Source organism: Momordica charantia, assembly GCF_013281855.1.
Source record: "Momordica charantia cultivar OHB3-1 chromosome 8 unlocalized genomic scaffold, Mcharantia_2.0 BLBB01000008.1, whole genome shotgun sequence".
NCBI classification, from domain to species: domain Eukaryota; kingdom Viridiplantae; phylum Streptophyta; class Magnoliopsida; order Cucurbitales; family Cucurbitaceae; genus Momordica; species Momordica charantia.
This window is the reverse complement of record NW_028275166.1, coordinates 22,871,142-22,887,290: the sequence shown is the minus strand read 5'-3', so window position 1 is coordinate 22,887,290 and position 16,149 is coordinate 22,871,142. Positions and strand designations below refer to the sequence as shown.

The 16,149-nt window shown below is 38.6% G+C and overlaps 1 protein-coding gene across 23 annotated transcripts; it reads left to right on the top strand.

Moving 5' to 3' along the window:
- Positions 1-3,353: 3,353 nt before the first annotated feature.
- Positions 3,354-15,806, top strand: LOC111019303 (UNC93-like protein 1). Of its 23 annotated transcripts, XR_015792761.1 has the most exons (7): positions 3,437-3,551; positions 5,251-6,898; positions 7,241-12,103; positions 14,165-14,198; positions 14,316-14,393; positions 14,780-14,932; positions 15,600-15,806. XR_015792761.1 is itself a non-coding variant. In XM_088127331.1 (3 exons), exons 2-3 carry the CDS (start codon positions 5,736-5,738, stop codon positions 7,452-7,454), a joined length of 1,377 nt encoding a protein of 458 aa, XP_087983457.1. In that variant the 5' UTR covers positions 3,437-3,551; positions 5,251-5,735; the 3' UTR covers positions 7,455-15,806. The 23 variants fall into 23 exon arrangements, 1 of the variants encoding a protein (XP_087983457.1); XR_015792762.1 differs by lacking the exon at positions 14,165-14,198; XR_015792760.1 differs by lacking the exon at positions 14,165-14,198 and having other exon boundaries at positions 14,626-14,932.
- Positions 15,807-16,149: the final 343 nt, after the last annotated feature.

Sequence of the window (16,149 nt, the reverse complement as noted above, 5' to 3'; positions counted from 1 at the left end):
CAAATACATTGTTGTGAATATCCTTGCATAAATAGCTTGACCCATAATTCACTCTCTATTTGAGAGCTATCACACCCTTAAACTTGAAACCTTGCTTGTCCTCAAGCAAGATTCTACTAGCATCCCAGAATTATGAAAATGCCTTCCTCTGTTATACCTGCTTCTTACTACAAGGGCTGATCTCTACTTTCGCAGTTACTACTCGCACATACTAAGTTTAGGATCTAGCCCCAGCTAATAGCCTCCGGAAAAGAGTTTCTAGCTCAAGCTCCGCTCTAGCAGATTCTCTTCCTCCGGCTCCAACATCATTCTATTTTTCTTCTAAAAAACATTGACATTGCCTCGAGTTGCACTTCTCAAACTTCATTTCACTAGCCTACTCCCTAACCCTTTTATTACCATCCTAACTTCAACTATGGGCTACTAGCCCTTCCTAACCTTGCAGCCTCTTAATATATAAATTATATATATGTATATATATATTTTGGGGCTGAATTACAAGGTCAGAAAGATTCATAGTTATACATTATAAGCTTGACCTCTCAATATTACAATAATTGCTCGCACCCGGCCCAAAATTAAGATATAGCATTGTCCTCAATGCGGCTAGAAGCTATGTAGTGAGGTTTTCCACATACTCCTAAACTTAGAACTAAGAAAAAGTAGTGGAGACAATGGTATTTGTCGTAAATTCTACATGTAAGGCTTGGTATAAAAGACATGACAAGGGTGCTAATATACAGAATATGTCCTACGATGGTAATACTAAAGTAGCGAGCGACATTGGATAGGAAGCTATTGAAACACAAATCATAGCAGCCTCTATTTTGGAATCATACTAACAGGATGTTGTTGGGTCCTTCGTACTAAAAATTAGGCTAAGGCAGAGCTTAACTCAGCCACTCCCAAACGAAAACTATAGCTCAGAACAAACACCAAACTGCCTATGCCAAGACAACAACACTACTTAAGAAATCAGAGTTAGAGTAAGAAGCAGGACACAATAGAGATTGACCAACATAATTTGATTCATTTTTCTCTCATAACAGAGGATGGAGAACTGAAACTAAAAATCTATCCTAGAACAGAAGAAAACAAGAATGATAAGCATGAAATATAACTAAAGACAGGAATTGAAAGATTAACTACTAAAAAAAAAGAAAAGAATGTAAAAGCAAAATGTAGAGTCTTGATTTGTGAAGATTGGTTCATTGTCAAATGGTTTCCGGAAAGAAGATAGAGGAGTTCCCAGCAGGTCAGAAGGAGCAGCCGCCACTCCCATTCCCTTTAGAGCTCTCCAACTAGCCATCCTCGGCAGTTTTATTGGAGCTATGCTCTAACAAGGATTCTAGTGTGCGATTCTGTGTGGATGTGCCTGGAGCATTAGTGTTGGTGAGCTTGTCGAGAAGACCTTTCAGCTCTGCATCTTTGGTAGCAAGCTGCAGCGTTAAAGCAGCAACCATGTCCTTCAACTCCAATCTCATTGGAGATGTGAGCTTGATGAGCCCATCATTTCATTGATGGCACCTATAGGCACAACACTTCTGGTCCTGGTCTCGTTAGTCATTAGCCTCTCCAACAACGGCATATCCAACACTCTTTTCTCTGTTGTGACCTCCTCATCTTGGACCACCGGAACGTTTGCCTGCATACACAACTTTGAAATCAGGTTAGGGAAAAAGAGTTTGCTCAGGCGTTTGGTGGCATACTGCGCGATCTCGTGGAAAATAAGCTGCCCCAAATCCAACGGTTTGCCCTCCATCATACAAGCCAAGAGAATCACCCTGTCCTTTGTGATGGATGAATCATGCGTTGTGGGCAATATGCTACTCTTCAAGAAGTATAACCAGACATTCGCCTCCGGGGTGATAAAGTTGGAATGGAGGGAATTGGCCCCGTGAGGAACGACACTCAAAGAGGCTCCAAGGTATGCCACGATAGAGCATGGTCCAGCTATGTGGATGACGATTGATCCAACATCTTATTTTCTTCAGCGTTGGGAATGGACGGCAGGTGAAGTGCTTTGTTGATGCGCTCTGGGGTCCAGATGACTGTCACTTCTCTCACCGTCGTGCGGCCCAGATTGCCTGGAATGAGGTTGGCATAGAACTCTTTGACTAGCCGTGAGATGATGGGTCCTGGTGGTGCACAAAAATACTCATAGTGGCTCCGTTGAATCACTTCCTATATGAAGGTAGGCAAGGGGTTTAATTCGAAACCATTTTCTAAGAAAAAGTCCTTCTTCCTTAGCTTCTCGTATGTGTCCATCGCTGAATGGGACTGGAAACGCATGAATGTAGCGTCCTGAGGGGCGACCAGCTTAGGCTTTCGACGGCCAGGAGGAAGTGATTTTTCTGGGTTTGAAGCGGTAGCCGGGCGCTTCCCTTTGGAGATTGGGTGAAGTGGGTTTGGGTGAAGCAACTGCAGATGACACATGCAAGGATTTCGTTCCAACGAAGGAGTGAGAGGATTTAGACTTCTCGATGGTAACACAGCAGCAGATGCGGTGGGACGCTTAGTGTTTCTTGTCCTCGAAGCAGGTCCAACCGAAAAAGGTGGTTGGGGGCGGCTTCTGGAAAGACTTGAAGGTTTTATGTGGTGATGGGTCAGCTTCAGCGATTACGGATGGAGGTTGGGGTAGTGGTGGGTGGCAGAACGACCTCTTCTTTCTCAATCTCCTTTTCAGAACCAGAGGTCTGAGGCACAGCAAGTGGGTTTAGCGAGCCCGCCAGTGGGTTTGCTTCAACCTCCGTCGAATGCTCAACGTCGTTCGCGAGGCTCTTCGATGAAGACTCTGAAAGGACAAGGCCATGCGAGGTTTTTTTATCGCCTTTGATTTGATCCTAGGCTTTGGGTGAGAGACGAGCATGGTTTGGGGACTAACTTTACAGATGAGGCAAATGGATGCCCTAACATGCCAAAATCAAACAACAAACCAGAAAATTCAACATGATAAGAAGAAGAAAAACAAAGAAAAGAACGAAAGAAGATGATTTCACTTACCGTAATGAAGAAGAACTAAAACAGTGTTCAACTTAAGTTACTGAGTTAGAATACACTTACGGTGTGTTTGAGATCGAGGTGATGATATAACGATTGATTTTGACCGAAAATTTTAAGTATAATTGATTTTCCAAAATTACAATTAAGTTAAAAATCAATCTAAGTGATTTTAAGTTTTTTTAAAATCAACTCTTAATAGTTCGTCGGAGTTCACCGCTCAGTAGAGTTCGCCACCGTTCGCTTGTTTCGTTCCGCCGGAGTTGACACTTTTTTCAAGGTTAGGGTTTTTCAAGGGTAACAGAGTCTTTTCACCTCCCAAAAGTGTCTTTTTAACCCCCTTATTTTTTGGCAGTTTCCCACGCTACAAGGGTTTTCACCGCTTCCTCCAATTTTTCTTCACTCGTTCTGAAGGAATTTTTTTGTTAAGGTATGTTTCTATTTTCCCCCTCTTCTCCTTCTTCCTACTTTCGTCTCCATGTCATTCTTGTCTTTGATTTTTTTCTGCAGAAGTTCTCAGACCCCAATGGCGGCCATATCTCCAACCACGGGTACAAAAAACTCTCCCTACACGTGTGTTTCTTTACTTTGTTCCCTATGATTCCCCCCCCCCCCCCCCCCCCCCCCCCCCCCCCCTGATTATATTGGAATTTGTCTCTGTTTTTGCTTATGGGTTTCTTCGGATTTCTGAATCTCTCTGATATTGGGGGAATTCGGGTAATTTAGCTTTAAAACCATTTCAAACAGACCAGATTTTTTTTTTGTTCAGAAAACTGCTTCATTTCAATTTCCACCAATCTAAGTAACTCAAGATCCAATTGGTTCGTCGGAAAAACATGAATTAAACAAATGAATGCAATAACACAACTTGTTATTTAAACCAGAAATGACTTCGTCCATGGCCTATTCTATTCAAACATTGTTACATATTATTTACTGAGTTTCTAAACATAAAAAATTTCAATTCCCATCCTGGGTTTGGATAACAAAAAGTAAAGAAAAAAAAAAGGTCCCTGTTTTAGAACACTGTATAACTCACACAAGTGAAGTCAAACGGGGGAAAATCACAGCAAAGGGGGGAAAACCAAAGGGTTGACTAGAAAGTGACCAAAACATAAATTATAACATAATCATATCATAGCAATAGATCATAGAGTTGGGACTGGGACGAGATAGATGAAAAAAAAAAGAAAAAGGCCTAGGTTCGTTATTACTACACACTATGTTTAAGAAAAACATAGATTTTTATTAAGTTTAATTAGTCAATCACTATCCCATAAACACCATGGTTGTTTTAGCTTTGGTTTTGTTTAAATGAGTGATTAAAAAAATTTAGAAACTTTTATTTAGAGAGCTTTATGTGTTGAGTTGTCTTGTCTCATTCTCTTGCCTTGCATTTGCCTTCTCCCATCCTCCCTTTTCTTGTTAGTGCTTCCACAGAAATGATGTCCCAAAAGAAAATGTTTTTTTTTTTTGGAATTCCCACTATCTTTAGCTAATGGAATCATTTACTTAATAAGAATAGGAAAGACTTGGAAGTTGTGGGTCTGTGGTAAACAGATTTAGCTTTTAGAGGCTGCAGCTTAAGAATCAATCATAGAGAAAAGAATTTTTAGACATATTTAGTTATATAAATTATTTTTTATTAGTAAATACTAAATATTTGAACAATTGTTTAGTTAAATTTCTCGAATATAATGCCCTTTTTAGGAATTTGGCATTTATAAAATCACTTTTCAAACCAAACATTAATAATTCAAAATCACGTCTAATTATATGAAAATTACTTCAAACCAAACATAAATCAATAGTAATTAGATCAATTTTACAAAATCAATTATAATTAATCTCTTTCTAAAATTTATTAATTCTACCCACTCCAAAACACACCCTAACTATGGTTGTATTTCTACTGTTTGCCATCACATTTATTTGTCTTTAGCTCTAGGTTCATATTTATTTGTCTCTATGATTGTATTTCTACAGCTTGCTGCCATATTTATTTGTCTTTAGCGATTGGTCCAATGTGCAAGATTTTAAATAAATTCTTATAAAAAAAGGTTTTAAATAAATGAGTATTTTGAATAAATAATTATCTTGCAGTCAAATTCATACCTGAAATTTGCTGTATCCTGGTTTTAAAATTAAAAATTGTGATATTTTCATACTGATTTTAACAATGAGTTATTTGTCATTCTGTCGCTGTGTTATTTCTACAATTTGAGTGTTTCGGTGGCCGTGTTAATGTAGGTAAAGACGACGAGATGTTTTTTGATTCACAGGCTTGGTTGGACTCTGATAACAAAGATTTCTTCAGTGTTAATGGAGGTCTGAATTAGTCTGATTCTAAGCTTATTTTATCTCTGAAACATTTTAGTTTTTACTTCTGGGAAGGGAAGGTGTTTCAATCTGTCCTCTTCAACTTTTCTTATCTTATTTTATAAGATTAAATTGGATATAAATCACTCACTCTAAATTCTTGGATTTGGATTGCACGAGGGAGAGCTGGAACTAGAATAACAAAGGGGAGGATGGTAGAAAATTTGACAAAATCAGTCACCTTGAAAATAGAGGTTTTGTTGAAAAGTAGAGTACCACCCACTTCTACCAACTGATCCCGCTTCCACCCTATTTAGAGGTTACTAGGGGCTATTGTTCCCTTCCCATTTTCCAACTTGGACCATTAGCTAGGAACTTCTAAGCAATAGAGATCCCCAAAGTTTGGTTTGGGCCTCATGGGTGACGAGGGAGATGAAGAATCCGCCCCCCAAATTCCAAGAAAATCCTTGTTCGGAATCAGATATAACTCTCCATTGGTCCAGGTTTTGTTAATTGGGTTGGTTTGCTTTTGTTGTCCCGGTATGTTCAATGCCTTGAGTGGCATGGGGGGTGGTGGGCAGGTGGATCCAACGGCTGCCGATAATGCTTCTACTGCCCTTTACACTACTTTTGCCATATTTGGCATCATTGGGGGCGGTGTTTACAACATCCTTGGACCCCGTCTCACTCTATTTGCCGGTTGCACCACTTATGTTCTGTACGCCGGTTCCTTCCTCTACTATAACCATCATAAGGATCAGACCTTCGCCATTATTTCTGGTGCAATCCTCGGTGTGGGTGCTGGATTCCTTTGGGCTGGTGAAGGTGCCATCATGACTTCCTACCCCCCGCCCCACCGCAAAGGGACTTACATTTCCATCTTCTGGAGTATATTCAATATGGGTGGCGTTATTGGGGGTCTAATTCCCTTTATCCTCAATTACCAGCGTTCCACGGCTTCTTCCGTGAACGATGGTACCTACATCGGTTTCATGTGCTTCATGTCGGTTGGGGCAATCATTTCTTTGGCCATTTTGCCACCCAGTCGCGTGGTTCGTGATGATGGCTCGCGATGCACCAACATCAAGTACTCCAGTGTTTCCACCGAGAGTGTTGAGATTCTCAAGCTGTTTTTCAATTGGAAGATGCTGTTGATAGTCCCTGCTGCATGGTCCAGTAACTTCTTCTATACCTACCAGTTCAATAACGTTAATGGGGTATTATTTAACTTGAGGACAAGAGGGTTCAACAATGTGTTCTACTGGGGAGCACAGATGGTGGGTTCGGTTGGGATAGGATACATATTGGATTTCAGTTTTAAGAGTAGGAGGACCAGAGGTTTGTTTGGAATTGGTGTGGTTGCACTCTTGGGTACTGGAATATGGGCAGGTGGGCTAGCCAATCAGCTGAGATACTCCCGCCATAAGTTGCCAGACAAGTTGGATTTCAAGGATTCCGGTTCTGATTTTGTTGGGCCTTTCTTCTTGTATTTCTGTTTTGGATTGCTGGATGCCATGTTCCAGAGTATGGTCTACTGGGTTATTGGAGCCTTGGCAGATGATTCAGAGACCTTGAGCAGGTATTTATCACCCTCAATCTCAATCTTTTTTGTTATTGATTTTGAATTCTGATATTGGTTGGCTGCCTTTAAGGGGCAGCCTAGTTGGTTTCTTGGTCATACTGACTCAAAAGCCTCAAGTTCGAATCTTCTGGTGAACTTAATACTAAAACTCTTGATGTCTTCGGGTCCAGGCCTTGGGTGGGTGCGGGTGCCCTTAGGTATAGAGGAGCAAAGCTCCCACTCCCACTTTTTAAAAAAAGGAATTTTTTTTTTGATGGTTGGTTGGAGATAGGTTGTATTATAGCTCATAAATGACAATGTATAGCTGGTAATTTGGTGTTGAGATTGGGCATAAAACAGGTACAGTGGATTCTATAAGGGAGTGCAGAGTGCAGGGGGTGCTGTTGCTTGGCAAGTTGACACCCACAGAATCTCTTACATGTCCCAGCTAGTTGTGAATTGGTCGCTCACAACACTGAGTTATCCTCTGCTGGCTGTACTGGTGGTGTTGGCGGTGAAGGATGACGATACTGATGAAACAAGCCACGAGGCTACTCAGTCTGCAGTCAAGTGATGGTGAGCTTAGGTTTTCTTTTTACACACCACATAATATGTATGTTGCTGATAATGCAATGTTAATTGTACAGTGCTGGTGCTTTTATTTGCCCTTCATGAGAAATCCTTCTGCCTGCTTTCTTTAGATTTTTTGTTGGTTGGTTCTGCTAGCCGTTACCAAACTTTGAGGTATTAGTTTCAGCCATGGTTGGTATTATATATTTATTCCAATAAATAAAAGAGTGAAGCAGTAGTGCTACATAGGAGAAACAGAAACGTTTTTTTTTAGTACAATAAATTAGAGATATGGAGATTTGAACCTCAAATCTCGAAGAAAATAGTAGATGTCATTTGCTGCTGAGTTAGCTCAAGATGGCGAAACGTTATTTGTAATAGAGAGGAATACGAATACCATTATTTATTGTTTGAGATTTCATGTATAAAAGTACTGAGGTAGAAGAAAGTTTTATTGGATAATTTTAACCATAATTTTTTTGTAATATACCCAAACTATCGTTTTATAAATTAAAAGCAACTTATAAAAACTCATCAACTAACCTCACGCTCCAATCTACAGTCACGTAGCACTTTTTAAGGGGGAAAAAAACATTCTCCACACTCCAATTAACACCCAAGTAAATATCATCCCAACTCACAAACCCACCGTAAAGAAAAAAAAACTTTCTAGCTGCCTTTTTCAATATATAAAATTTTCATTTTTGTATATATATGAATTTACTACAGGTATACAAAGACAAGTAGTTCTAAGTGTACTAACGTCATTTTTTAGATTGTGTCAAACATCATTTATCATTTTTTTTTCCAATTCTATATCCAAATTTTATCTTTCTATTTTCCATTTTCAGTATTTATACCACCATTTATTTAGAAAATTATATTTCGTTAAAGAATTTTAAGTAATTTCACAATGATGAAGTGACAAAGTTATGGTAATTTGAAGAGGAACAATAAAGATATATACAACCCATCAATGTATACTTGATTGATGAAGATGTATAATCTTTTCTAATAGTCCATTTACTTTACTATTTTTCTATTTTCTATTAGTTTTGTTCTCATACTTTTATTTTTTCGGAAACTTAAATCTAATATGTGATGTGTTGATGTAGGAATTTGACCTCTTGGGTTCTTGCTAAATTCACACGAAATTTCGATAATCGCATAATTGATAACTTGCAAAATCAAACAACACTAAATTGGTGCGACATCCGTCACCTAAGTTAGGAATGGAGAAGTTGTTTGCAAAGTATAAGGGTTGTTTGTAGCATACCTCTAGGGTTTAGCATGTCCATCCATTTACAGGGGTTTCTACATTAGGATATTCTTGGAGATCTCATAGTTGATGGAGCTATGGAATCATGGGGACCTTCAGATTGGACCTCTTCAATTGATTGGAGAGGAGGGTAGGGATTTTCCGGCCATTTGGCCAAGCCCTGATCAGCGTCGAGCAGGGGTTGGGGTCGAGCCCTAGTTGGCCCATGTGGCTTGGCCCCTCTGGCCTTTGTTTGATCGTTTTGCTCAATTGGGCCTCTTCGATTATCTTAGGCCCACTCTTTCTTTTTTGACCGAATCTCATTCCATAACAATTGCCCCCACTCTCAATATGATGATTTTCTATTGGCTGGGTTCATCCTAGGAGCATATCTGTTGGAGTGGGCATGTCGGGGGGAAAACCATACTAATTTTGCCAAAACCGACACTGTACGTGTCAGGATTCCTCGGTCTGGCCTGCATCTAAGTGGGTCATGGATTACCCATGACAAGATTTGTCACTGGTTTCTACCAGGCTTATGATCGAGCAATTCTCGGTCAGTCATTGGTCAGACCCGTGACCGTGTTGTTCTCGATCACGCCTGTGACCGAATAGGTCTCGGCCAATCCGAGGACTGGTCAGGGAATCTCAATCTTGGTTGTTCGGATTCCCCTCCCGGCCCATTGGTCTTAGACCATCGGTACGAGCCTCCCTTGGTCTTTTCTTCTTCGGTTTTGGGCTATAGAAACCCTCGCTTCTTCCTTGATCGTTGCTCATTTCCATTGCCTAGAGGTAATATGCTTTTCTCTCTTCTTTTCTCTTCTCGTCCTTATGGCATCCGATAGTTGCTTGAACATCGAGTGGACCACCTGAAATGATGAGTTTTCCTTGGACCCGTCTTTTGAGTATGTATCATACCGGCCTCCGTGTCTGGATAACTCTACCATGATCGTGAGAGATTTACATCGTCTTCGTGCAAAATACCATATTCTCGGCTCTGTTAGCCTTCGGCTTCCGCGTTGAGTCGAGCCTCGGATGTGGATGTGATCGATTTGACGGAGGACGATCCTCCATCCTACCAATATAAGCACGATCTTCGATGTCCCCGGTTGCTTCTCACCGTTCTGCTCGCCTTCAAGGGGTTTCTACTCCCTCTTCTTCCCATGGTCACCCAAGATCCTCTTCTCAGGCCTCGACCTTTCCATTTTCTGGACCATATTATGCTGACACCGATAAGTTGGTTTATTTGGAGAGCGCATTCGACCTTTGGCAGGGGCTTGGTGAGTCGTCTGTTGGATCAAGCTTTGGGTATTCTGACCCCCAACTGAGCATTGATACCTGCCTTAACAATCTTCATCGAGCCAGTATCGTAGTTATTTTTCATACTTTCGGAGTCATGCACATTCTAACTCCTGTTTTGCTTTTTAGGTTTTCATCCGCTTGGTTGTGTTTTCTGGTAGAGTTGCCGACGAGATTAATCATCTTTGTCGCAACTACGCTCCCCGGGATGAGTTGGATTGGACTTTTTTCTTCTTGGATCGAGCCAATTGTCTGTTACAGAATGCTCAACGTGACCTCGAGGCTGAGAAGAGGAGGTCTCGGGTCGAGCTGGTTGACTTGCAGAAGAAGCTTGATGAAGCGAAGGATCAACTCTCCAACTCGGAGTTCCTGGCGGGAAAGTTTAAGAATACTATGGAATACATCGTATAACCCTGCTATGGAATGTGGTGTTTCGTGGTCTCTCTGTCAGCTCTCCAATGAACACCTTAGGACAGACTACTCATTTCTCCAAGAGCGCTTTAGGACCGAGTGCGATGCTCCTGACGATATGGATGATGACAATGACGAGTAGAAGTAGTTATGTATGACAACGAGTTTAGTTGTTTGTGTTGCCTCCCCTTTATATAAGTGTTTTGGGGTGTCATCTGTTGTTGTTCTTTTTATCGTCTTGTCGGTAATTGTTGTTAGAACTTTGGAATTTTTAATTAAGTCTCTTTTGGCACTACTACTCGGTTTAATTCACCGTTAGCTTTTGTTGGTCTTAGGCTCCAATCTGACTGGGCTATTTCGTGTGCCTTCAACTCCTTGTTCTTTTTATCATCTTGTCGGTAATTGTTGTTGGAACTTTGAAATTTTTAATTAAGTCTCTTTTGGCACTACTAGGTTTTAATTCACCGTTAGATTTTGTTGGCCTTAGGCTCCAATCTCGACTGGGCTATTTCGCGTGCCTTCACTCCTATAGGTTTTTAACTCATATTAGTTTTGGCCAACAGTTTTATACCTATAGGTTTTGTTATTTTCAAGACAGAGCAGATGAAAGCTGGAGCGGAGCGGAGTTGGAGCATGGATTCACTACCAGTAATAGCCTAGACACAGGATTTACCGTGTTCGTACAAATTTCAGCTACGTGCCCTAAAAATGGAACCCGATATAAAAGGAACATTTAACCATAGCCGCTACACAAAGATCCCAATAGAAACACATTTTTTAGAGCTGAAACGACAAGGAGGAGGATTCTCTCCATTTTCAGGGGTAGAAAGCTGACGACAGAAGGGATATTCTACAGCAGTTTTGAGCTGTCATCTTCTTCTTCTTCGGTTTTTCTATTATTTCCCTAAGATGAGTTGTCTTCTTCTTTTACCCATTGTATTTTCTTCTTTATTCATGAGCTAAACCCCATTTCGGGGGAGATTCATATGTTGTAACTGCTATGAAACTGAACCTCTAGCTGCTATATACGTTTTTTAATGAAGTTGTGTTTATTTATTATATCTTATTGAGCATTGTTGGCCGCTTTGTTATGTATGCTAGCTTCTGTATTGACCCCGAAGGCTTTACAGTTTGCTGACTTATTAGTGATTAGTACTTTTCTATAGGATTTCTTTTTTGGGTACAATATTTTTTTTCTTTTAAGAATCCTTAGATTTGTTTAAAAAAAAAATTCCTTAGATTAGTTAAGGCTTTAGGATTTGACAATAATTTTTTTTTTTAGATTAAGGATTTAACCATAATTAAAAATTGGATTACTCCAAAAAAAAAAAAAATAAAAATCTTAAGTGTTTAATTAGATATTTAAAGTTAGAAAATTGGAGATTAGTTGGAGTTTTTAAATTTGGGGGTTAAACAGGATTAAAAAAAAGAAAAACCTAACTCTACCTCTCTCCCCCGACTCCTCTCTCCCTTGGCCTATCTTCTCCCTTAAAAAAAAGCCCTAAGTCGTTTTCGTCTCCCACAAACCCCGTGATTTTTCTCTACAGCCTTCCCCTTCCCCAGGGTCGTCGTCGTGCCTCACCCCGTTGCCGCACCTCACCCCATAGCCATGCCTCACCGTCGCCCATCGCCCAAGCACGGCCGCTCCGTCCGTTGCTCGCCGCTCCTCGCCGTCAATTTGTGAGGTAAATATCTTCTTTAAACATTGTTCCTCTTCCTTTAATTTTAGATTTTGATCAGTGTGATGCAAAAAGATGCACCGGACGCAAGCTTGTACTATTTGGCTTGCTAAAAGAAAGTACCTAATTCTCTCATTTTCTTTTATTCTTCTCATATTTTTATATATGTTGCTCCTTTTGCATATTAGTTTGTTTATGTAGCGATATCACTGAAGAATTAGTTGGTTTTATATGTTCTATCCACTCTCTCCTTCATTATTGATCATAAAAAATGGCTTGTTAAATGCATTGGTTTTGTTTTACATGGCAGTGCAGGAGGAATTCTAAAGATACGTTTCAATGTGATGATTAGTGAAAGGAATACGGTGATTTGGGAATGGAAGTCGAGAAAAATAAGTTGTATTGTGTTTGCTTGCTAAAGGAAGTATAATGTTAGATGGTTATGTTTCGTTAGTGGGGAGCTTCAATTATAATTTCTAAGTTTGGTCTTACAATGCTTCATAAAAGTTCAAATTAGAAAAGAAGCAATCTAAAGTTCTTTTGAGCGAGAATCCTTGAAACTCTTAACATAGTTTCTAATTGTTTCCTTTTATTAGTTGGAATTAGTACTATTCGAGGGTTGGAGTTGTGCAGAATGATACATTATTAAAATAAATGGTGGAGGATGTTTTGCTTTGCCCCTTTTTGGGATAGAGTGACCCAGTTGTGGCAAGCTTGTTTTTTTTTTTTTGTAAATTTTTCGGGTATTTGGATTGAGATGAGATGAGTAGTAGAATTTTTCGGGTAGGGTTGGAGTTGTGCAAGATGATACATTATTAAAATAAATGGTGGAGGATGTTTTTCTTTGCCCCTTTTTGGGATAGAGTGACCCAGTTGTGGCAAGCTTGTTTTTTTTGCAAATTTTTTGGGTATTTGGATTGAGATGAGATGAGTAGTAGAATTTTTTCGGGTGGAGAGGTTTGGGAGGAATTTGGGATTTAGTTAGATTTAATACCTCTTTATGGATGTCAGTTTCTAAAGCCCTTTGTAACTACGAGTTGAGTGTTATTCTTTTGGATTGAGATCCTTTCTTGTAGGTCGTTACCATTTTGTTGGGCTTGGTTGTTGTGTTCATTTTATATATTCTTTCATGTTTCTCAATGATAGTTTGGTTTCTTCTCAAAAGAAGGAAAAAAAAACTGAAGCAACATTTGAAGCACATTCAAAGCATCTACATGAGAACTATTTACAATTCCGTGAGTTCAAGTTAGTTTCTTGAGAGTGGAAAGCTGTCTTTGTTCTTTCGTCTTCAAATCATTTCTTTTAAAGGACTCTGTGGGTGGGAGGGGTGGTGGAGCTATACCTTAACTTCTAATTTTCGATTGTATCCTATAGAAATGAAATGAGAAATCGATTGTCTTAGCATCGTTTTTCTCCATGGAAGTGGGGGAATAAGGATGGCCGGATGGGGGAATAGTGGATTCAATAATGGAGGTTGTAAAAATGATGGAATTCAAGGATCAAATCGGGTTTGTGGATTATGTAGTGAAGATGACACAAGGGAAGTCTAATCTCAGACTGTTAGCTGTTAATCTTATCACATTCCAGGTGATTATTTATTTTGTTACTTCTTACTCCTGGTTGCTATTCTCTAACGGATGTATTTCCCCAATGGCACGATTTTTGGTTGTATTTAAGTTACGGTAGGGGTTCTTTGCATTTATGCTATTCTCTAATTGTAAAAAATTAATAGGTATCATTACTAAGATATTTTTTATTTCATTTGAGTTGATGAACTCCAAAAATGAGCTTATGTAGTTTGTTTTATAGAACACGTCCAGTTTCATGTAAATTTGTGTTGGTATTCTTCCTCTTGTTGCTAATGGAAGAATAAAAACATGAAAATTCGAGAGCCAAGAAGAGATAAATTCTGGATCGTGTAATTTGACGAGGATTTGTAGGTAGACGTTAATGTCGCATCAAAATGTTATGTGGCGTAATTTGAACTTTTTAAAGCTGATGGACTAAAGACATACATGATATTCACAAAAGCACGAAGATTAAGGAATGAAAATTATTTTTTGTCAGTTGGATGGTTATTGAAGCATCAAACAAGATCAAGGTATGTGTAGTGGAGTTTTTTAGAATTTTGGAAAAAAAAAATTAGTAAAACATTATGCTTGTTGACATGGTGTACTAACTACCAGGATATTGACAAGTTTTTATGGCAACAAATCAGATTGACATTCTTGATCAGCCTCTTCTCAGACCTAGATGAATTTATGGAAAAATTGAGTTCTCAAATCTAAATGAGGAGGTACGTAACTGTGTTAAACATCCTGGTTCAACTATTTTACTCTCTCACATTTTGAAGTTGGGGCTTTAACTAGATTTTTTCTCAAGATATTTTTGTTGAAATATGGAATCAAAACTTATTTTTATGAGTAATATGTTTGATCAAACTTAAATAGAATCGAGTTTTTGTAGCGGTAGAGTATGCATCTTATTGAGTTCTAGTTCTTCTAGCTTATAAGATATAATTCTTGCAGGTTCTTCTTTAGTGAACTTTTTCTTTTGCTCTTGTATCTCTGCATGTGGTAGAAAGCTCATCATTTGAAAGTCATGAAATCCAAAAAAGATCAAGTAACTAAGTCTTTTCTTGTTATTATATTTGCTTCCCTGATCTTGTGGTCGTTCTTCAAGAGTTTGAACCAACTACTTAAAAGGAAAAGTTGGAGATAGAGGAACTTTTCGACACGACACAAAGAACTACCATTAGATGTGAGTCAGGTTACACACTCACCATCACATCCGTTGTTTAGAAAGCATATAAAGTTGGACTTTCACTATGCCCAGGTTGGTTTTCAGCCTTATCTTTATTTTTGTACTCAAAATTTTAGCTTCACCTTTATATATATGTAGTTTGATGTTATAGTTAAAGAGGTAATGATCAGGTTAGTTAGTTTGATGTTATAGTTAAAGAGGTAATGATCAGGTTAGTTAGATATATATATGTTAGTTAGATGTTGTAATTTTTCATGTTTTGGTGCTCACTTATTTTTGGACTATTAGCTAAGCCTACTTCTCATCCATCTTTAATGCTTAATGGGACTGTTGGTTTGTTCATCTGGTGAAGTGCATATAAAAATTTGCTTATGTGTACTTCAATTTTAGTAAATAGTTAATACTTTGTGTGTTCACTGTTAAATATAATTTTTTTATTAGATTGTTTTCTTTCAACTCTGATACATTTTGAAGTCTAGACTAATAAGTTTGAGTATGTAGCTGAGCGTATAGCTGTTTTGCACATGAACTTCATGAAAATGAATTATATGTGTCATGCATATAATATAAAGTCTAAAGTCTAGTTGGATAATTGTGTGGCTATCCTGCAGCAAGATAGCCAATTAAGACTTGGAGTTTATATGTGTCATTACGTAATGCATGTTGGACTTAGAAAGAAAATGGGGGAGTTAATATTAATATTTTCTTAACTGTTCGTTTTATTTTGTTGAATGAATAGCTTGTGGGAGCAACATTTTGAGAAATGAGAATGTACAGGGAAGAGTTTCGGCGTATTTTTTCGACATGTACAAGGTTGATGTAATGTGAATATAGTTCATTGGGCATTATCTTATTGTAGTCATAGACTTATAGTATAGTATTTGTATAAAATATCCTAATGTACAAATTTAATCAGACTTTGATCTTATTATACGCAACTTGGTTACATTTGTCGCAACGTGATCGCGATGCGGAACGACCGACGTCCTCTTTTAAGAGTCTTAAATAAAGAATTTTGAAGTCGTCACCAATCATGTTGAGGGTGTGATTGGTCACCCAATTAGAATAAAAAACAAATTGGTCTGCATAATTTAGATCGAGTTCGGGAGTCACTTGTGTGTAGGGATGGTGTTAGCACCCTACAACACCCGAGAAAACGATTGTCAGTATTTTATTTTTTATTATCCAATTTATTAAATTATTGAAGGTCCACAAAAAGAATATTTATTTTATTTTTAAATGTCTCATGTTTATTAATCCACATTTTAAAAATAAAATATAAATTAATT